Raw genomic sequence first — 23,924 nt, forward strand, 5'->3', positions numbered from 1 at the left:
CAGTTTCGGTACGCAGGGTGTAAACCACCCCGATCTCCAATATCCAAGGAGCCCCTTCTGACTCATGTCCCGTTCAAAAGCCAGGGACAGCAGTCCAGTATGAACGGATATATGAAATTGACAGAAAATCGAAATCTAGATGAATTTTACGTACCAGGTTCTTCTTCGTTGTGGACATTGTTGTTGTTATTATTACTATTTGTATTGCTCTGTTGCGCTACGGCCGTACTTGCAGCAGAGGCGGCGCCGCCGCCGCTACTGGCGAACCCCAAGGCCGCTAAAAGCGACAAGGCGGTCGCCAAAGTTTTTCGGCCGCGGCCCAAACAGATCTTCATTCTTCTCTGGACCGCTCGTCGCCTTCACGGGACGACGATGTCGTCCACTCCCCGCTCCAGGAATCTCCAGGCTAATCCAGCCGGCAGCCAAGCCACCGTTCGGTCAAGCAGCTCGAAGCAGAGTCACATCTGGAAGACGTACGATCACAAATCGAATAATGATAATAATCGCAGAAGCGCGGCATCAGCGTGTACACAAAATAAAATAATCTGCACGACAGAAATAGAAAACCAAATTTCGACATATTAAAGTAACAGTTTCACCAATTTAGCGTCTGCAGACGCACTAGCGGAAGACCAGCATAGCCTGGTCAGCTTCCAGCACTGCACGTATCGCTAATATTTACAGCGTACGAATGTTCTAGAATTGGCGCGCTTCTACTTACGCATGTTTCTCTTTGTTTGTTACTGGGTCGCGACTCTTTGTCTGAGCTTTCCTTCATTGGATACTTTGGATTGCTGTCCGTTCGCACTCTTGCAGCTACCCTTTCACCCTCCCGTACACTGTATCCTACATTGAAATGAAGTACAACACAGCGGACCGTTGAAGCGAGTCACTTTAGTAGTCGACACTGTGGTAACATTCAGATAAAGGAAAAACCTGGTTAGTTTCGGATATTTCGTCTTGGTTTGCGTTCGCCGACCCTATGAGTCTTTCGTTGACTTGAAAGTGTTCTACCGGGCACGGTAGATCGAAGGAAGCCTTCGCTAATGCAAATACGTAACACCATCATTTTCGATCCGGTGGGCACCGGCCGATGATCGAATCCCAGGGCAATCAGCCAGTGTAGTATCGCTGCGTGTTTCTCGTTGGACGGACGCCTTATATATGTCGTGTGGCAACGGTTTGTTACTGGTGGTTAGCTTAGCGTAAAAGACCCGTATACAGTAACTCGGAGCTGAGGTGAACGACGTTGCCTGGTCTGGTCCAGTTGGTCCACTGGGCAGTTCAGATGCCCGCGGATAGCACCAATAGCAGCACTAAATCTGTTCGTTGTTACCTAGTCTGTTAGTGCTCCGGACAGCCAGACCCGACATTTAATGAAGGGGCGGTCAGCCGTTTAAAGAGAACGAACGGAGGGGATCTTACACGGGGAGAGGAGGCATGCCACACAGGTAACATGACAAAGGCAAGCATGGCTTGACACAGCGGCAACTGGTCAACCGACGATTGGCCGCTAGGCCGGCAAATACACAGGGACAGACCGTATCGCACCGCGCATCTTTTGTACAACTTACAGGACACGCAGCTGCGGCCGCCATCCCGACACCTGCGTCGCCACCGGCATGAAAGCCAGCATTACTATCAGCAGAAGCCCCAGCAATAATATAGCATACAAACGGCTGCCCATCAGCGGCCAACTCATTGAAGTGGGCGCTTAGCCCCTCGTGCGTGTAAGCCAACCATACCTGGTCGCGGTAACCATAAACGCCGTGATGGCGGGCGAAGGGTCATTTGCGATGGCACGCTAACGCCATACAACGTTCTCGTCTTACCATTACACTACACACACTATGTGTCACTCAATAATCTTCGGTCTGCTGCTTCCATATGCAATTTTTGTTTGTACACGGACGCTTACGAGGAGGCGCACGTACATATACATAGGATACGACACAAAAATAGGGCTATCTTCCGCGTTTTTAAGACTGTGTCTTAATAAAAATGTATTTCAATAAACTTGTCTAGAAGTGACGTTCCTGACAGTCATGTTTATTCAATACGACTATTAATGGCGTGATTGTTGTTTCCATTCGGAACTGAATAATAATTTTTAAGATAGCCCTTCTTTAATTTGCAGTAACCTTTCTAACAGTAATCGTGTGTAGGGCAACGTTGCTAGGTATAAACCTACTAAAGTGTTGGTCCTACATACGTTACATATGAAAAAATTCCAATGGAATACAATTTTGAACTGATAACAGGCCAAAAGTTCGAAGTATGCAAAAACCAAGAACGGTCCAAAATTTAAAGAGGCACAAAAAGTCTAAAAAAACTACTGAAGTTGACCTAAACGCTAGGACTAAAAATTGAAATTCCTGTATCCACAATAGCCGTTAATTTTTGTTGTATTAAATTGCCATGACGAAGTCGAACGACCAAGCACCTTTTCCCCTCTAGAAGAGAAAGTTTATGTTTTCTCACAGAGTGCAACGTTAATTTGGTTGGTAGTATGCTGGCGGCAGCGACTTAAGCCACATTTTTCATCCATGTGAAAAAAAACCCGCACCAGCATCTGCAAAGCGGCCAGAAACATCTTCCGCGCTTCAATATCATCAAGTGTAAAAATGTACATTTCCTGTACAAATTCTGATAAGCAAACAAGTGTGACATGAAAACGGACATGGGCTAAAATTAGCGGGTTGCGCCCATATATATATATATATATATTTTTACTTTTTTTTTTGTTCCACGTCCGGCACTTAAGTATTACATCACACGGTTGGTTTCTTTTAATGCGAGACTAAATGTGTCTGTGTCCGGATTTGAACTTAGACCACCACGCGTTTGTAAGTTCAGCAGGCAAACAGATTACCTAGGTTATCCACTATACTATTACGGGGACATACATCTCTATCGTCAAAGGATATCATGAAAATGACCCGCGGACTGTTACTAACTTGCTGTTACAATGCTTGGTGCATGGATCCGGAAAGACTTCTAGTGTTTCAGTTTTTTTTAACCCTGAGAAGGCGAAACAGTAGAACTGAGAAGTGCAAGCCGTTACACCACACCTCGAAAAATTGCGTTTGGCCTACTATCATCCGTCTTTCCATAAAGACGTAATAGGCGTTGGTGCCTGGACTAGAAGTTGTCAGTGATCAGTGTCGAGAGTCTATACACGAAGAGGCCGGTCGGACCCTTACCTTGAGTGTCGTTACCATTTAATATTTCTACATGTTACTGCATGGCTTTTTCGTCTCTGCTATCCTAAAACAAATTTACCATTGTCAAAAGCGTGGTCAGCTCCAATGGATGTCCCTACGGTGGAAATCCTCCAAAGCAATACGCCCTTGTTTTTTTGTTTGAAAAGCGCGCCGACAATGGTAACTCTGCGTTGTCCAACCTATTAAATTGGACAACATAAGATAAGACAGGGACAAAACGGCTGAGGAATCAAGACTGTCAATCTCGATGTGGTCAAACTAACGCCATTGATTTGTTATTAAATAATTGTCACTATTACCATCTCGTGGTGCTGTCATGTGGAATTGCCTCTCTGCTGCCAGCGCGATAGCCAGATTGAGAACTTCAAACGAGAGTTTTATGTCTTTCAAGGGCAGAAAGAAAAAATAAAGAAAAAGCACGAGACGCGAAAAGACCTCTCGTAAAGAACACTTTCGTATGTCTCAGCTCATTGTTTCGCCTGCCCAATTGATTTATCCATTGCTTTTTATGATTGTTGTTGTTGTTCTTACTGCAGGTGCTCTTGTTGCTGCGCCTGTTAAGAGGGTTGAAACTGTACTGGGTTACCGGTTCCGATGACACTGGGTCCGATGCGCAGAAAACATAGCAAATCAGTGTGCACAGATTACCCTGTTTACGATTAGTATCAGACTAACAATAATAACCAGTCAATGAAAAACTTAATTCGATGACTTAGTTAAATGCTTTCAGCCTCGATGAGCCAGGAGCTCTGTTCTAAGATTAGTCCGAGCGGTATTTTTCCTAGTGTTTTCACCAATTTCTCAAGGCACAAACGCTGTGCGGGAACTTTCTCTTCGTACGCAGTTAAGTATATAGACAGCGTAACGCACAAGTTCCATCCAATTCGAAAGTGAAGGATGTCTAAATTTTTAATGGGGTGACCCGTTCTGGCTGGGCGAATTTGCCCGACTTACGTCGATAGATATATATAGAAAGCCAATAATGAGACACAACGTATTGTTTTACTAAAGTCATAAAACAGATTGTCGAAACACTTTCCCTACACAAAGTTCATCCAGTCGAATCCCACTATGTTTTAGCCGTTGATGTTGATCCGGCTCTGTCTGCTTTCGCAAGACAGAAGTATTTCTGCAGCTTCTGTACTGCTATTTCTAGTTCTTGCTACTTCTTCGCCCAGACGTGGGCGATCATGGGGCCGGCTCGATTGAAAGCCACTGACCGCACACCCAACTGCCGAAATCTGCCGATAAACTGCGAACGGCCAACCGGTTAAACTAACTCGTCACTTCCTTAGCACGGCGTCACCGTGTAAGCTAGTCGGGTCGCTCGTCCTCCTCGTCCATTCGGCTCGTAGTCTCACAACGACCCATCTTGTCGTGGCCAACTGGCTGAAGCTTCTGGGATCTAGCTGTTCAGTACTTTTTGCCCTGTTCGTCTCCCTGTGCCACCAAATGTTTGCTGTTTCCCGCTTTGCGAGCTCTCCAATGGATGTAGGCAAGCGAAAGTAACATCTTTAATACAATCTTATCCAACGTCACCTTAAAAAGCCACTCGCAAATTGTGAGCAGCTGAATCGAAGTTTCACTGCGTATGATATATTGTATCTCTTATCTACTCTACTACCGACATCAATTTATCCATTGGCGTCAAACAAATGTACAATGTGCACTGTCGCAGTAGTAATACGACTATATTCTTGCAGGAACTGGCTTATTGCGTAATGGAAACCAAGCGGGCAATAGGTAGAGAGAAGGAGAGCGAGGGTGTTATTGGTCAGTATAGGAAACGTTGGTAAGCTTATGCTGAGTGAATCATTCTGTGATTCGGCAGGTTTTTAACTTCGAACACAGTGAGACCACAAAAACAATATACTATTCTATATAATGAGCCTTGCTTAATCTCATCTATCTAATATGCACTGTTGATCGAAGTGTTTCAGATGCTGTAAAATGGCCGGAATCAATATTTGCTGATTAAGTGAGAACAAATCCCACACCGTACTTCATAATCAAAGCAGTTTCATTTAATAATAAGCAAACCAGGATTATATCGGATGATTCTAACAAAATAATGAACCAGATCTGTTTTTTTGCCAGAATCCTAATTCTAATGAAACAATCATCTGAGCTGAAAATAAACAATTTCGCCTTTAAAAATGGTCCACAATACACATGACCCAAACTATGAACTTTTGTTGATTGAACGCTTCTGGAACTTGTCTTCCCTAGCCGCGATACCCTTAGCTCTTATATGTAACGATGAGACGTTTTGTGCGGGTTAAAATTGAGTGTGCAAAAAAATAGCAGCCTCACTATAGGCACAATGGAGCAAAATTCATCTTGAGAGATGCTTTCAAGAATATAAATATACATCCGCTACACCTACGAAGGGGAAGGACGTGAAAGATGGGAAATCGTGAGCGATTACATTGTTGGCCCATATGTTGTTTGTAGGTTCACCTTCAAACATCGGATCTTACAGGAACGACGAATTAATTGAATTTTGACTAAATTATATTGTCTTTCATTTTCTTGCCTACAAGTAATTTGTAATTTTTCGCGTGCTTTCGGTTTTCGCACCACGTTGAATTCAGGGTGTCTTTAAATGTTTCGAATTTTTCGTCCAATACTGCCATTAGGCACCTTGGCTCCAGCCACGAAACGACGTGCGCTCGCGCCCGAGTTCAAACCCAGATGACTTCTTCAAGTCCTTCCTTCAGATGACCTTCAAGTTTAGCAAGGAAACACGTAACCCACCATGCCATCACCGAGACGAGGTCAGGGTATCTAGGAAGCTCATTTACTTTAGTCCACAACTGAATGAAACCATAACAGAATATCAACAACTCACTACGAATCTTGAAAAGTTTATTTGTCTAGTCAATACAAATTATTTTCACTCTATAACGCAAACCATAACACGAGGTGATACAATACAAACTCGTGTTTATTCTTGTAATAATAATGCTTTTGTAAGTTGCGAATTGCAGGTGTACGGGGAGCCGTGTTCGCGTACTTTGTTTTTCTCAGGTAACTTTGCCAATCTCTGACAAGAACGGGTAAGGATGAGGTTGTAGAAAGATTCAGGTCGTTTTCGCTGACCTCAGTCAAATAAGCATCCAGTTCTTTTTGTCTGGCACCAGCAGCACAACCATATACAAATTGATCAAAATCGAGAAAAAGCTACCCCACGGAACAACAAATGTATGAAGTGCGCTAACGAAGTTTTTTTTGCATGAAGGCTTCATCTTCACTTATTCTCCTGTTCGCTGGGTGACTTTTCTCAACCGTGGCTTCGTGCGCTACCGTTACAATTGCCAGCAACAGACGCTATAGACATCATCTTTGTCACTACTGACACTTGCAAGGCATCGCGCGTGGTTACGTGACACTGAATGCCGGCGGCGAAATACGGCCGTTGCAATACACAGTCAACTACGTGAAAGGGTAGCAAAGGTTGAATGGACCACGGAAATAATGCCGACTTCCCCCCACTATGACGAAAGAGATCCCGGGTACGCGCGTTGCAGAACAAGCAGCACTCTAAATCGCCCCTCAACATCTACCAAAACGTAAATCTATAAACGTAACATTGTGGATTTTTACTTGCATTTAATTTTGTTCAACTGGAGTGGCTGCAATTACTGTCGTCGGCCTCATGGCCGATGCCATTCGCTCACCCATTCCTAACAAAATCTGTTAATTTCTGCTTCTTCCGATATGGCTGTGTCCGGTGACACGATTATAGCACGTTACGTTGGACATCCGGCAGTAGTAATTGTATGCCTCACTGTTTGGCCGTTTCGTTGTAAAGCATAAGTGACTCAAGGATTCCTTGTCATTTCGATTCTCCAAGAAAAATAAATTCTATTTCGTTTGTCTGCCGGCCCTGTAGGGGCAGTTCGACTTGGTGATAACGACCGCCAGGGCCACGTACACCCCCCACCGAACACATCGCTACTCACTAATCGGGAATGAAAGAGAGCGTCAACTCAGAAGAAGCCACAACAGCAGCAGCAAAAGGAGCAGGATTCTATAGTCGAGATCACAGGAAACAATGACAAGGACAACGACGACGACGAACAAATTCTGCAATCGAATTTTAAGAGCAAACGGGCGAGTGAACGCACGGTCGGCTCGAAGCGGCACTACCGCCTCTACAAGCGTAAGCATTGTTCATAATGACAGCCAATGTCTGGGCGGCAATAATATCGACCACTGCCGCCGATCCCGTACCACTGGCAGCGCTTCTGTTGTAGCTTACCGCTGCAAGCACAAACTTCTATAGTGAGTAGTGATAGTAGTATAATAAACTATTTTAGGGCAGCGCTGGGTTCCAGCAGAGAAAGCATGTGCGATGGGGACAACTATCCCGATTACTGAAATTAGCTGTTAGACTGCCATGAAGTCGCAATGTGAGGAACGTTTACATTGTTGCAACAGCTTTGTCTACCGGCAGTAAGTAGCGACACCTGTACGAGTGACGGGAGAGGATGTAACCAGAAGGTAGCAGTCGATGATGTCGCTTTTTGCTAGCTAAAAGTTGGACAGCGTGAAGGACCTTTTTGTTGGGCCTCATTGCATGGGCGAGAAAGTGCAATACGATGAAAATTTTCAAAGGAAATCAAATCTTTCCAAAAAACGAGTAGCATAGAGCCTCTAAGGTCATAAACATCGCACAATCATTTCAGTTTTCTGAGACCTATATTAAATCTAGTTAATGCTTCCTCTCGGCTACTGCAATGTTGACTGCACCCGCGCAGAAAATAACATATCATGAATATTCTTCAGCCATCAATGAACAGCTTAATCACTTTCATTGCTTCGAAACCGCGCCATTGAATGCTGTGACCAATTCATATTTCAAGTTTTACGTCCTGTGTTATTACTGTTAAGCTTTGCTTCAAAGAATTAGTTTTGTTCAACACGAAACGCAGCGTGCTTACTACATTTGGTTTCGAAACTAGGCAGCCTCATGCGTCCCCGAATTTAGTGTCCAAATACATCACTATAACGAAGACCCACATACTACGCACAATCGAAGTTTTATGAGGTTCTTAAGTATGTCTGTATAGCTTCTGAGTTTGTCCAAGCAAGCAGGGATCGGACGTGTGCGGCAACTTCCAATGGTATAGTAACATACGAATAACATATCGACGTTTCTTGTCATAAAGATACTCATTGGTTCCATCGTCGTCCATTCAACGTATAGTAGGTTAGCTCATCTGTGGGAAAAAGACGTAGACCAGCGCGTATAAGTCTGTGGCGGCCGGAACATCTTTAGGCGAAATAAGGGGAAAACGAAGCAAATCGATAGCATGAAGCCAAAGTCGTGCTTTAGTCACCTCTGTCTGGCAGTCTATCATCGTTAGCAAAAACAACTGAGTCAGATGATCCTTTATTCGGCGTTTGCAACCCTTCACCGTCATTTCGGCAGCAGCCATAGCCGTTTTATTTCCGTTGTCCCTCCGACCCCTTTCTTCACTCTAGTACCTTGTCACCGGAGTCCTTCTTAACGATACGTAAGTAATAGTGCTGCTGGCCTAGCTCGTTCTTTTGCCTGACTAAGCTAACCATGTCAGAAAGATAGGAACAGCTTCACCTCCATAACCCACAATTCCCCCGTAAGATGTTCCATTCATTTCGCTCTGACCTTTTCACTGCAGTCATATCTCACGTCCAATCGTAAAGCCACATGCTATACCGACAAGCAGGGTCACAGACATAGCATAGATTCATTGCAGAACCCACTCAGCGACAGTCCGCAACGCTTCACGTTGCTTTGAGTCAATATGAAGCAGTTTCGCTGAAACCGCTGAGGGTGCCAGAGCCAGTTCGTTGTCGTCACCATTACAGCGACCGTTCACTTAACCTTCTGTCGTCTCTCATCATCATCGTCATCTAGCTTTTGCATCTTCCATCTCTATCTCTGCCTCTTAATTCCCTTGGTTTCTTTATCTGGCGCTGCTTGTCACTCTTCTTTCTAAAAACTGAATTCCAATTTTAAATTTGCCCTACGCGCTATCTACGCACCTATCGCTTTAAAGCCATGCGACGGTCCTCCCTCTGTGCTGCTTCCGGACGGCCTTTGGTCCTCTATCAGCTCTCAACGGATTGCCAGCCTTTTTTCGCCTTCAACTGCTTCTTCCGCCTCCTTGCTTGTGACCCCTGCCTTTAGCAGGGCCCGCGTCCGCCCTCCATCCAGAGGTGCTCGCGCCATCGGCAACACAGGACCGCCAGCAGGGTTGCATCAGCAGGAGTACCATAAGCCCAGCGACGGCTGGCTACAGTTGCCACAACATCGGCACTGTATAACTGCCGTACGCGGAAAAGCAGCTGTAGCATCAAGAACCGAACTGATGCCAACCTCCACGAACGCTGCAGTTTCTACCGCGACTGCTGAATCTCAAGCAAAATGTTCGTTTGAATCGAAAACCACCAGGTTCGAGGCCTTGGTACAAGCGCCAGTCCCAGACTCCCTTCTTTGTATGTCCCCTCTTTCCCAACGCGACAGGGAAAGCCAGAGGCGCCGACAACTTCAGCAGCGGAGAGGCTATAAAGGCAACTGAAAAATACAAACTCTTCTTTTTTCGTCGTCGTCGGCTTCCCCTTCTGCTGTTGCTACTGTTCCTTTCAGAGAAACAGAAATTGCGGGTGGTTGTGTAGCAAGGAGAAGCATTTCTCTATTCTTCTTTTTTCAGTTTGACTTCAGAGACGAAGCTTTTTCACCAGTAGCGACGATGGCTACGGGGCAACGGCTGCATCAACTTAACCAATAATGAAGCCGCATGTCAGCCCTCTGTGAAATTCGCAATGGAAGCAACAGAGCAGTCAGTTCTATCGTGAATTGTCACTGCTGGTGCTGTGTGATACTGGCAGTGCTAGTGCAAAACAGAACAGAAAACAAAATGGACGCACCGTCACAATCGACCAGGCCACTGACAAGGAAATGGCCCCACAAAATCGGACTAAACCCTCTAGGAGTTTGTCCTTTCACATTTCTCCTTCACTTATTTTTACGTCTTCTTTTCTCTTTCCTCAATGTTTACTCCTATCAGTGCCTTTTTGTCATTATTTTACTGCGCGAAACTCCGTTTTCCGGCGATTGCAGTGGTTTGGCCCCAGGAATAGCCGTAGGGGCTTCATGAAACTTTACAAGTTAAGTCTCCTCGTTTTTCTCCTATATTTACCAACTTCTTTTTTTGCCGCTCGTCCTCAGGCTTTTCTTTCTCCTTTGAAGTAATCGCCGTCTAGAAAAAACAACGCTCAAAGCTCATGAACAGGTGATTTCTACTAGGGAGAAAAACGAAAGGCAGGCCGCGTACGATGGCATAAGACCACGAGGAGAGACTAAGTTTATAGATAGTAATATCTAGGTATGCCTCCTTTTCTCGTCCAAGTCTGCCCCCGCCAAAAAGCCCCCTTGCAAGAGATTCCTGCCAGTAGGACACAACTAACCTGTTTTTATATCCCGTTTACCGCTCTAGAGAAAACCGATATACCTTTACCGCATTTTCTTTGCTTGATCTCATAGGAAAAGAATAAAGAGGATAAGCTCAAATAAATATATGTGTACATCTGCCCTGGTATACTAGAAGTTTTGTCTTCTGTTGGGAGCCACGGCTGAATATTTGCGCACACTAAGTGACATCTTAAAACTTAACTGAATATGTGCAATTCATTTCTTGTCACCAACACCAGTTTAAATTTATACCCCAGTATTTCCCATGTAACGTTTGTTCACGCGTAGATCTTGCTACTGTAAATATGCTGGAAAAGTAGTTCTGGAAGCATCTTATTCCCGGTCAAACGCAAGAAGTTCCTTAGATATCAAGTTATAGAATCAGAACATGGACCAGATACTTTCGAAAGAGAACCGCCTCGTACTACGCTGCTCTATGATTCACTGAGCCGAAAATTGTTCCTTCAGAGCTAGATTCTTTGTTAGACGCACGCACATAGTTACCGTTCCACCCTCATTTCCGGCGATGAATGGGAGCAAATCTAATAATCTTGCTCGCATCCAACAACTAGGGGGGTCCCGCTGTTCAATTGTTGTTCGTAGGACCCTGCTGAGCAGATTGCCTTAAATACGTGTGTTTATCGAACACTCACATTCACCTGTATGTATTAAGTACGACTGTATGGTAACTCCGTTCAGCTGTAATTCGTTTAGGATCACTCTTCTTTCTCTATTTAAAAAAAAATGTTTTTTGGCTCTCGTCTAGTCCCGATGGAAGCAATCTTAGTAATTACATGGGGGGCGTGATCGGCACACAAAACAATAAGGAACACCACGATATAGTGGATACCCAAGGGCCAAATGGCTGGAGGAAGTAACCGGCGTACGTATGAAAGAGACGAAGCATGTTGATAACTGATAACGTTTAAACCCATAAATCTGAATGTGTGCCAGTACACAGTACAATAAATGATAATAATTTTCTTAAATATGGGGCAAGTACATCACCAGAAACTCGGCAATAAACTTGCAAATTTCGAACGCACTTATATAATGACTGTAGATGATGTCTGAAAAAAGAACGTCTGGCTACCTATTGCATGTTTATGTTTTAATTGAAAATCCGCTCTTGTATATCACTAATTATCGAAAAACATCAAAGCACGGTCGTACAAGAGTTATATATATATATATATATATATATATATATATATTTGTGTTTCCCTAAATCTGTTTCACTGTTCGTTCCCATGTATGAGCTTCTTCATTATTTTCGAGGGATACGGTTTCCATATAACGACCCGATTTCACACCAGAGTCGTTTTTTTAGCTTTGTTACTTTGAGTAATCGACGTCGATAGGTAAAGAAATCGAAGAAACCATTTAATTTCTGCTGTCCTCATCTTTTATCGAATGTTCCAGTTAAGTGCCAGCCGAACTGCAAACCCACACCGCGGCTAGTTTCGGCAGAAGCAAACCCTCCTCAGTGATGACTGCATTGTATGTAGTCGTTCGTTTTTTTTGAAGGTTTTTTTCTCAAACGCGCCGTCAACGAAGAGCCTCCTAAAGCGTGTTCCTCGGATTTTTGACTCGATCGCTTAGAGAAATTCGTTTTCGGCCTGGCCATCGCCATCCCCCTTACGATCGCCTCGCCCAGCGAAGGACGAAGGGAAGGGCCATCGGAAAGCAAAGTTAACTAAACCCAACTCCCCGTCCACTCCACCATTTCTGGGGCGCCGTTGAGCACAATCGGCAAGTTTATCTCAGAACTTGTAAGCACAGGATCATATAGGCACACAACGAATACGTCGGTGACACAGCCCGCCTTTCTCGTGGGACTAAAGAAGACAAAGCGAAATAATATGACAAGACACAATGACACGACATCGGAAATGAGGTGGGAGCCGGGTCAAGGAGCAAGATTTGTCAACGAGATGTTAAGCTTGAGGTCATCGACGGTCTCCCACGCCATTTTTCCGGCTTCCTTGCCTATGTTGAGGGTTATGGTATAGCCGAGGGACGCGCCGACCAGACCCTAAGAGCTTAAGATTTGTCAAGAAGCTGGCAAGCAGCAGTATCGGACGAGGTCATTTTCAGTAGTACTACCGGCAGACAGCAGCGGTAAAAAAACCGAAAGAGCAGAGGAGGGCAAGAAAGTCGTGAAATGATTTGAGATGCACACAGGGACCAACTCAGCAGAGAATCAGGGAGTCGCAACTTAGTGAAGCGCCGCGGCTCAACGGAAAAAGCACAAAGTAAGAGCTTATAGAGATGTTCTTGGGGTAACATGAACTCAAGGCGTAACAAATTACTTTCGGTACATAATGCACACCACCGGCAACTGACAATACTCGTTGAGGTGAAGGCTACGAGGGAAGCGACAGGTGCTCGATATAGTAGTCATAACGTTGGTAGTGTCGACGGCGCCAATGGTGTACAAGATTTCGGCAAAGATGCCGCTACGCACAGAGTGAGGATGAGAAGTAGTTCGATGATGAAAGTTAAGTGTTTTATAGCAGTTCAAAGGTGAAAGAAAATCACTTTATGATTTAATACTCTCAAGTAACCGTCATGAAGATACGTGGCATTCGTGCTGATAGTACATAGCTCAAAATAAAAATAAAGACCAGATGTATAATGTGCGAATGTGACTAAGTTGCTAAGCTGACCCTGATACTAGTCCGTACACTTACTAACCTTCTTTTTATACAGTACATAAGAGTCCATCCGTGCTCACACACTGCATAAGTCCTGTGAACATCTATAAATAACATTGCAGAACTTACATTATGAATTACTTTACTAACAAGACCGGCGCCTTTTGACAACGTTTAATGCTACTAATTATGTAGGGCCACCCAAGGCGGAGAAACTCAATGTAGTAATACATTTTTTCTCATAATAGGTAAATGGCAAGTAAGCATGTTTCCACTTCTATCGAGCAACTTTTTTGATGCTAATGCGACATCTATGTTCCGATACCTTACCGCACTTGTTCGTCGGGTGTACAATGCTAAAAGTATTCAGTCCTACAAAAAAAGTGCTTTTGCAGGAGTATTTGGGTAGCTGCGCACATCTCCACTCGCTTTGTCTGCATCTTTCCCATCCGAATCAATGGTAGGGGCTACGGAAAGGACAGCCACTGAGAGTGAAACGAGGGACAGATTGAGAGAAGTTATGAAAGCTAAAGAGAACGCTACGCCGAGAGAGGGTAGCAATCTGATAACAATTTCGTGCATCGAAGAACTCAGAGGAAAGAAAGAAAAAGGCTGCGCGAAACCGAGGGCTGAAAGATACAACGAACAAAATCAAGAAGGGGTACAGCTGTCGAAAATGTTGAGCTAGGGGTTCCAAAAGCAAATTACTTGGAAGTAAACGATGAGGAAGTCGGCGAAATACGAGACAAACAAAAGAATCCTTTGCGTCGTTCTCTATTAGTGGTTGAAGCAAGCTGAGGTCTAGAACAGCCGTATATGTGACTGCATCTGCTGTCACCATCAGTATCGTAGGTCTGTTATAGCTTACACAGTAAATCCAACAAGCTTCATTTAATTTTTTCTCGGTGCTTAGTTTTTTCTGTACTCCGTTACGCAGTTTTGTCCCCAAAAAGCAACGAGCGATTAAGGCGATAAGAAAGGAGGCAAAGAAGGTAAGAAACGAAAAAAAATGAAACAATTAAGTGCATGTATCTGCATACAACGGATGTCATGACAAAGGTTTTCAGCTCGTTCCATCGCCAGTTGTCTTCACTAGCGTGAAGCAGATGATTTAGCATATTCGAATTTCCGCTTTTAGGTGATAAGCCGCTCGCAATCGATTGCAGAAATTTACGATCAGTGACGGAAGTCATTGCATGGCATCCTCGCCGTTAGGGCAGCTGTGCTAGATATAAGGATATATTTTGCAGCTAGAAGCTGGAATAGTAATAGCAATTACATCAAACCTTTTGTCCTAAAAAAAGAAGTATTGAACATGGTAATGATGACTATGATGACGTTGATACTGCTGCTATGATGCGATGCATCTCTTGGAAGGAACCGCGCTACCTCTGCACCCGTTTAGATGTACCTTAATCTTAATACAACAAAGGACCAAATCGCTGCATGACTTTAGAGACCTATACAGCAAGCCAGTTGGAAAACGTCACAAACAAAAAAAAGTACTAGGCAAAAGAGAATGGTGCTAACGTTACTGCTGGAGCGCCTCGACGCTGTCACAGCCTAGCAAGAGGTACATGCGGCATCCAGCACACGGAAACCGAATAACACGAGATATAGCAAGCACTGCAAGATGAGAGAAGATGTCTGTTAGCCCCCTGAAGGCGACGAGGGAAATGACAGGAAACATTTTTAGCTAGTTTGCCTTTTTCTACGGCTTCTACATAGATACGAGCAAATGAACATCTTTTCAGACGGGTACAGAACCACGAGCAAAGGGCATTACTTTTCGCGAAATACATCGGCCATACAGTTGGCCACCAGGTCTGAAGAGGACTCACGCCACGGGAACGTGGATAACAAATAGAAAGATGATTCTATAGCAAGCTAGCTGAAAAATTTACAAATGACAGCGTTCATAATAGCTGGTGAGTGTCTAAAGCCATAAAAATAAGAGCGGTAACTAGAGATCTGGGCGGTGTCTCTACCCGAAACCATTGCCACATAGACATTGAACACAAGCAAATACCGTAAAGACAAAAGCAACTTCTATTTTTGTACCCTGTTCTATTAACTTGTGCACAGAGACGGCAAGTTGATATATTTCACCAGCAAACACGTAATCAGGTAGCATCTTACGTTCGATTGACCTTTGCGTATTCACATACACATGTAGTGGCACCCAACCGAAATATGTACATCGTACTATTTGCAACATCGGCCCATTCTTTGACTGTGAAGTTGTGCAATGGAAAGCTAACTCTGGCGATATGAATCAGCCGGCCAATTGATTGGGCTTTGTTCATCCCTAACTATCTACGGTATGTACAATGCACCCGGTAAGCGGAATGAGACTCAAGAGAAGATTGATGTTGCGTGTCGCTTCTGCGTTACTGCATGCATCCATGGTAAACTCCAGCAAACAACCACCCCACACTATAGCTATCCCCAAATGTACCCTCCAAATTTACGCTGTCATAAACTCCTTCACAGTCCGCTTTGGCATTCAGAAATGAATGCATTCAATGTGTCCAATGCTGGAGATCAAGACAGGCGTTTCCCTTTAGGCGGCGCCGGAGTCTCTGCTGCCGCTCTCGTCGCCCTACCGCCGCTATCATCGGTTTTACCGTAGTCACACCATCCTCCTGTCGCAGTGCTCTCGGTACTTTCCTCTTCTCAAATCACTTAACTTAGACATCGCAGCGAAGCAGTACCAAAGAGCTTCAATGAGGAGCCAATGCTATTTTTCCATAGCTGTCGACGCCTATATATAGAGAAGAGCAGGAATTGTATAACGTTCCCTACGTTAACCACTGTCAAGCGTGACTGAGCACGCCAAACGTACTCTGAGCAGAGGAGTACGCAAAAAAGGGGAAGTAGTAGGACGAGAAGTTAAGACCACCGCTACTGCGTATCATCGTATCGAAAGAGTAACTGTCTCGTTGCAATTTCACGGTTGCCAGCCCAATGTGATTCATGGTAGCCCCAGTGATGCACAAAGGCTACCTTAAGCTTTCCGTCCAATCGTAGAACTACTGTAGTAGTAATTCATTACAATTAATGACCCTTGCGCTTGCCTATCCCTCTCTTGCCCTTGCTTTTCCTACTTTGTCCTGGCACTCCGTAGCATGAGAATGCCTAAAGAAAAGAATGAATATCAGGGGTAAAAGGAAAATCTTTTAAAGTGGATGATGAAAATCCAACGTCTAACAACAATAATAGGTAACAGCAATCATAGTAGTAGTAGTCGCTTACATTACACATCGATTAATCCGTTTCGGCGCTCAGTTGAAAGAACATCACACGAGGACAAACACAAGTTATCCATGAGGACAAGAAATAGGATGCTATAATGAATACCATACATGTAAAAATGCACACCACACGTTAAACGAATAAAGGACTTAACTCTAAAGCGATTTCGATTGGAAGACCCGGTCAGGGCCAGTCTCCACGTGCATGACCAGAAATTGTGCGACCGCATGCATTCGCGTGCGGTGACCGTTCTTACTATGTAGTGTACTCGCTTAATAGCAAGGTTTCAGTTGTGAATAGTCCGTGAGGTTACACATACTCGTCGACATAGGTAACCATACAAAACGTGCTGGGTAAGATCGTAGCAGCTGAAATATTGCTTCAATGAACGTGCACATCCTCTTCTCTACTTTACGCGCAGTGAAGGCGTAAGGAATACCGTATTGCATATAGCAGGACAGTTGGCGATTTCCGCTTATATCAATGTTTTAATGTAGGGAACAACCCTCTGCGTAACTCATCTTAGCGTAGCCGACCTGAAATTGCTTAATTCGCGCATGACTTTGAGAAAAACGGTCGAGCGAACATAAGACGACTCTCCGGAGTTTGGCCGCATTACGTGATTACGGTGAGATTTTCGGCTTGGACCATCAGCGCGCTGCGAGTCGGCTCAGATGCAGCAGGCCGTTGAAACATCTGTCGACATTTAATTATCTTTCTCTTCAGAAAATATTGAGAATCTCTTAGGGTTTTAAGCTTAAATATAAAACAAGTTCAATAGATAACTGCATCAAATGAGTTTAATGAGCGAAACGAAAGCAATATCATAAGCTCAGGGTTTATGAGTATTCAATTGAATCAAAGTCTGGCGCCGCCTCGTTTGAGACCAAGTTTTCGGAGCTACACGGACTGAAATACTTAGCGCAAAACACTGAAATTGTTTTTCCTCGTTAGCCCCATAAAACCATGAAATACAAATGCAAAAGGTGCCCATACGTCCACTGTACCCCATCCTCATATGGGACTCGGACACGAGTGGTACAATAACTTAATCAATAAACATAAACAAATGTAATTTTGAGACGAAGGTACATATCTACTTCGGGGTTCGTAGCAAACCGTAAAAAAAGAGAAATCAAACAAAAAATGACAACATATATTCAAATCTAGAGAAAACGTCTCTACGACCAAGCTCGGACTTACTTCAGTATCTTACCGTACATTTCCATGTATTCATGTATTGGCCAAACACCCTAGCACGAGAAGCCGAAGTCAATGGAATAAACTTCGACAGAGTTAGGAAAATGCGTCGTTTTGTTACAGGGGGAACCATGATTTGAAACGACTAAATCCCGCGTTCGCTCTAAACAAGGGGCACTTCGTCCTTAGAAAGTCCCTAGTAAACAGTGCGACATTTGCTCTCATCTTCTCGATTGTGTACTGGAAATTAGCGTTCGTGGTCATGTTAGCCTGCAACGCGCGGCTACACCAGACATATTCTGCTTGCGCTCTCTCTCTAGCTACACATTATTGTTGGATAAGATAGCAGATGTTCTTTACCTTTACTTATGACTTAATCCGGAGCAGTGTGATAGCGTCCAAGCAGCAGCTGGGAACGCGGATACTCTTATATATGACGTCGTATCCGCAAGCATTTTTCCATTTGCTTCTTCATAACATTACGTAATATGCATTTTATTCGTTTATTGGATAATCTGGATCTCTTATTTGGAATAAAAAACATTAGTCCCCATAATTTAATTTTAATAATGTTTGTGTCCAATTCTAGCGATTGAGTAAATTCAATCCTCTCTTAAGGCTGTCCGAAACAGTTCTATTATAGTGCATTGCTATAATAATTTCACACATTCATTGGCTCGTTCTGAAACTTATCGTAGGCCAACGTTTGAATTCCGATCATTCGAAAGTGAACGCGGTAGGGCCAAGTTTAAGATATTCTTTGCTCTCTTACTGTATGATATCTGCATACTAATTATGATCAATTCGGGCGAATCCAGCACAATTCGTGCGCTGTTAGGCCGTATACCAAATCCATTTTCTTGGTTGGCCTCTGTATAGAACCGAAGCTCTAAAGCAGGGGTTGCTTAAGCTATTTATCCTGATTAACCCGATATAGTAAACCGGTTGCTAGTAATACCATTTCAAGTGGACAGGAAAAAATGAAGGTGTTTTTTGGCAAATATAAAAACGATTTTTAAGGTATGCTCAACAATGAACCTACACAATTGGAACAAGTAGCACATATAATAATAACTACATTTATGTTGAGTTAGCATATTTGTGACAACTAATCAAATACTGCTGCCAAATGCACAGCAAATTTCGGCGTTGTATATATGTGTGTAAGCTATGCCTGCACTCAAAAAATGTTATCGAAGGGATTTTCAAATAATTGATTTTGGTTTTATTGCATTTTAAGATGAACTTCAACAAGCTTACGCTCAACAAGCTCTAACACTGGCCTATCTCAAGGCTACGTGCTCCGAAGTATATTTTTATATTAAAAAAAAAACAATATGCCACAGCCAGTTAAATATGACAGTTCAATTAACCGCATGCTTTATGCAATAATAGATATTTATTAATATTTCAGGCCTAGTATTACACGCAACAAAATCCCTACGTAAATGACCATGTGCTTTCGTGACTCACATTGGCAAATATTTGGCTATCAAAATGATTACGGGAATGCTTCGCCTTAGTATACTGATGACTACCGGTCAGCGCGAACCGGTCTCGGAGAAGCTGGCACACGCCATTCATTACGAATCTTGTTCTTGTTGTCCACAAGGGCTCCTAGCAATAAATACGACCATTCATATCGGTGGTGAACGTAGTAGATACTAGTCGAATGTTGATCGACGCCTGATCCTTCGCCATTAATTAGATAGCAATTTTTCTCATCCATTTTGACAGCTGTGCAGTGTGATAACTGCCTCTGTGCGCGGAAAGCATTTAATCTTTGGACATCATCTAAATAAATACAATTATAGCATAGCTATACGCGAGCCGACCAGAAAGAATAGCTGCTTTTACACAGGTTTTTTTCTTCGTATTTTGCTTGATCTCTGAAGAATGACCCAACGCAGTAAGTTAATTGCAAGCTAAGCAACACGTCCAGGCGATCAAACACGTTATTGTACAGTCTCGCAAAGTCATTGATGAGCTAATAGAAACAACCAAGCTAAATAATTAGTGACAACGTTGATTGTTGTCACCTATTTTGTCATTTTCTTGCCAGCAGCTTCTTTCTCCAGCATTTCTCATTCGTGAAATTCGTTATAATTGTATTTAGATTAAATTTTCATTCAAAATCAATAATATCGATGTAGCTTTTTCTAATTCATTTCTTACGTCACTTATATGATAGAATAACACGTATTTACATGCTCTATAAGTCCAAATAATTAAGATAGCCTGGGATTATTTCGAACGAATCAGATTAAATGCGCCACAGTTGTTGCCACACAAACTCCTTATTCTACCGAGAAGCAAACAAATGCACATTATTTTTTCAGTCTTCAAAAAAAAATACGAGGCGTGAGGTTATTACTTTCATTAATAAAATGAGAGAGCCTATGCAGAGTAATACAATACAAATGGTTACTATGTTTATAGATTAGCTGGTAAGGTTTTTCACCATAATGACCATGCGTGTACGAGTACGAGTAACGTCCTCGAAATGAATGCCGCTAATATGATGTAATTACCAAGTTTCAAACTATTTCTTCGGTTATCCATTTCCACCCAATAACAAGGCCAAACCATTTGGATGACGGCGATACCTTCTAGTCCGAGTGTACTCTTCTTTCTGTTCAGTTGTTTTTCCTTTGTACACACTCTGGAAACACGGAGAAACATGAAGAACCATCTTCCAATATCGACCTCCTTTCTAATATGTCACCATTTGAAAGAGAATCACATTGTCATTATGATCACCGCAGAAAAGACAGCAGCTTTGAAACCAACTGGCAGAATTGTGATATCATAACATAAGCGTATCATTTAGGGCGTATGAAATAATATCAAGTGGTGTCGTGATTTACAAATCGTCCCGCCACCACAAGCATGCCTACACATATATCAAAAGCAATTTCGACCATAGATTTAACTTGAGCGTAATCCGCGATTGCCCATGGGCCGTACACTAGATGAGAATGAGGTGTCCTAAAAGGCTTCTTCACCCATATATTCCTACGTAAGCCGTTTTTGCTAATCTTACGCAAACACTTAATGAGTTGTTAGAGATTAGTTAGTAAGTGCGACATCTACCTTGAGTCAAACGTACTAATGCGCGCAATGGACGATAAGAAAGACGACTTGATTTTCATTAAGTATTTCGTCTGTTAAAATGAGTGTTAAAAAAATAATTACCCGATAATAATAATAATGTCCGTTTAGCATTAAACTATACGTCCGGATATGATCGTTATGATTGAGGCATTTAAAGGCCGCTAAGTAGAAGAAAGAAGACACCGAAGTAATTGATGGCTTCACTCAGTGGCGCTTGATCTATCCCGCAATAGTTTTGTGTATGTAAACACACGTACCTAATGTAAGATCGCACCCCACACAGCTGCGTAGACGAAGTAAACTGTGGTATATAATCGATGCTTTAGTGAAGGTGGTTAGCACTAAACTGACACACTACTTCATAATTTGTCGTCAACTATTACAGTAGCACGCACGAAGAATTTATTCGCCGTTCGACTAGCTATTTGTTGTAACCAGAATTTTAATACGAATAGTAATTATACACAATAAAGTGTAGTAGATCGAAGCAGCCTATAGACGCTTAACCAGCGTACGAGCTTCGTACCACCGTAACACTCTGTAGGCTAATTTTTTTCTATTTGTGTATCCAGTTTATCAACAGAATGCAATTAATAAAGACTTTTTTTTAATCAACAACTGTTATATTGGCTTACCAGTCAACTCCATGTACGACTCGAATCCTATCGGCTCTTCGTCAACTCAGCAGGCAATAAATTGAATGTTTCCCACTCGGCAGAAAAAGGTTTGTAGTTACATTTATCAACTTACAAAAAACCCGCCGAAACACATTTATCATTCCTAAATACAAAACTCACCAGCGCAGCACTAATATTAGTTTTCACTTGCCTTCTAATTACGAGCTTTTTTCAAACACTTTTTCAAGCTTCTGTTCTTCGCCGTCATTCCTTATTGTTCGTTGCAAACAGCTAAATGTATGCATGAGTCGTATCTTCCGCCAGTGCTTTATATGTATACAATGCTGGACTTATCGAATGGCGATACTAAAGGCAAATATAATTGGTGGCATCTGTTTGTATTTTTGTTAAGATTGCCAAGAAGGAGCACAGAAAAATTGCTCACGCCGTCATTGTCGTTGTAAGTCGTCGCCCATTTCTTACTGGTCTATCTGCCTGTGTGTCCTTGCGTCCATTCGTCAACAACCAAGTTCTGCCTGAGCTAGCCGTGTATGCTTTTATTCACTCGCATGGTCCGTTCGCTCTATCCAATTTTGAGCCATCGAAAATTGACCAGAAACTAAATTCAACAGCGGCTACAGCAGTCTTAACCGAATCAGACTGCCGACCTACTAACAGCTAACCGAACGGGCCAGTAAACGCGCGCGCGCCCGGCACCCGACGCCTGTCGCGTCAAGGAGATCTGATGGTCGCAGTGCTGGCCCTCCTGCTTTGGCCTACGTGACCAGACAGACATCGCGCCGTGGTGGCAGCGGCTGCAGCAGCGGCAGAAGTCAGATCAGTGAGGACAGCGGCGATCGCCGTAAAGATAGTCTTACCTGCTGCAGTAGCAGCTAGTAGAAAGGAGATACACGAGCAGTTAGCTTCTAAGAATGAGAGGAAAAAAGAGCTGCTAGGCGGGTCAATGAGAGAGCAAGTTTGGTCAGCGCGACCAGATCTCAAGCGGACTTGATCTCAGCTGTTTAGCGTACGCTCGAAGAGAAACTGTGCACCACAGCTCCCGGTCCAAAAAGCACATGAACTATGCACATAAAGGAAATAGAGACAGCGACAGACAAATGGAAAGAACAAACAAACCGACACTACGAGCTGAAACCCACTAGCACGAGGCAAGCACACAACTGATCACAGCCAAGTAACTAAGGCAGGCAGACAGCCCGCTCATCCTCCTGAATAATGAGAGGAAGGCAGTCATTCCAATAGGCCAACCGCAGCAAGCCTTATTCTCACTGTCATTTTCAATCTTACCATCAATGTGGCTATCAGTATTAAATAAAGAAATTATTAGATTCGTATCCGGACAGGCTCGTATTCCAAGTAAAGCTAAACAATTATTTGCGAACAGCACCGATTATAGCTTCAGTTTTGAAGGCCATGGCCTTCAGTGTCAGACTAGTAGTATGCGACGCATTTAAATATAATAAAATAAACGTTATCGTATATGAAAGTAAGTAATAATAGACGCTACCGAAAATATCAAATTCTGAGGATGGCTGTTAGTGCATTTTTTTAGCCCGAGTCTCAAACCAGCACTCCACGGACGATGCCCAACGATAGGACCACCAGCAATTTATAGCCAGGCGGTGGTAAAAGTAATGGCACACATTTTGACCTGATCATTTTTTCTAGGACTTCTAGACGATAGTAAGTGTCAATTCAGTAACTTATTAATGGTTATGCGAGTACACCATGATGTTTCGATCATTTTCACAGATACGGCCTCTCACTATAGTAAGGGGCGGGTCGACGGTCAATGATACCGTGACCCCGTTCAGAGATTCATAGAGGCTCCTAAAAATTCTGTCAGCCGGAAACCTGCAGGGCCTTGAAATAATAGCATCTGCTTTTTTTGCGTGCTTTTATTATTTTACAGTAAGATTTCGGCCATCCCATACAGGTTCGAAGAAACATTTTGGCTAACCTGTTTCGACCTTCAATCACACAGAAGCGCACTTCACTATCACTGCACGCATCCAGCTCACGCACACACCACGTAGCTGGATCTCGCGCCGCAGGCGACGTGCTTTGTTTGTACCGCGTGCACCGTAGGTTGCTGCCACGAATGATTTGTCGTAAAGACGAAGCACTCAGTCTCTAAACAGACAATTTTAATGTCCTTTCATGTAAAAAAACAGCCATAGACGGGCCAAAGATGAGCATGTGGATCGTAGAAGCACAGGCTCGGTCATTTTTCAAGCGGACTTCGTCCATCCACTCTCTATGTATGGACAGAGTCGGCAGAGTAAGCGGGGTGCGCGGAACAGCTAGAACAAACAGCCGCTTGTTTAGCAGACCTAGTAATAGTCGCAAAAGGTTTATTCCCTATCTTTCCACG

The 23,924-nt window shown here is 43.4% G+C and overlaps 1 protein-coding gene and 1 long non-coding RNA gene across 8 annotated transcripts in view; one reads left to right on the plus strand and one right to left on the minus strand.

Moving 5' to 3' along the window:
- The window catches only part of LOC111252004 (low-density lipoprotein receptor-related protein-like), a 48,832-nt gene that overhangs the window by 24,634 nt on the left and 274 nt on the right, over positions 1 to 23,924 (minus strand). For 2 of the 7 annotated variants that reach the window (XM_086989700.1, XM_022809263.2), the window contains exon 2: positions 155 to 464. The exons of 1 other annotated variant lie outside the window; for it this stretch is intronic. In XM_086989700.1, coding sequence (XP_086845826.1) covers positions 155 to 335 — 181 coding nt within the window. In that variant the 5' untranslated portion in view covers positions 336 to 464. Of the gene's footprint in view, positions 1 to 154; positions 465 to 721; positions 908 to 21,547; positions 23,919 to 23,924 lie in introns of those variants that run through there. 4 more of the 7 variants (XM_086989699.1, XM_022809261.2, XM_022809265.2 and 1 more) reach the window with 4 other exon arrangements.
- On the plus strand, positions 4,836 to 13,367 carry LOC147755667 (uncharacterized). The gene is made up of 4 exons (XR_015328034.1): positions 4,836 to 6,254; positions 6,466 to 6,796; positions 7,120 to 7,389; positions 12,109 to 13,367. It is a non-coding gene; the product is annotated as an uncharacterized LOC147755667 (long non-coding RNA).

This window comes from Varroa destructor, unplaced genomic scaffold, assembly GCF_002443255.2.
Source record: "Varroa destructor unplaced genomic scaffold, Vdes_3.0 BEIS01000005.1, whole genome shotgun sequence".
NCBI classification, from domain to species: domain Eukaryota; kingdom Metazoa; phylum Arthropoda; class Arachnida; order Mesostigmata; family Varroidae; genus Varroa; species Varroa destructor.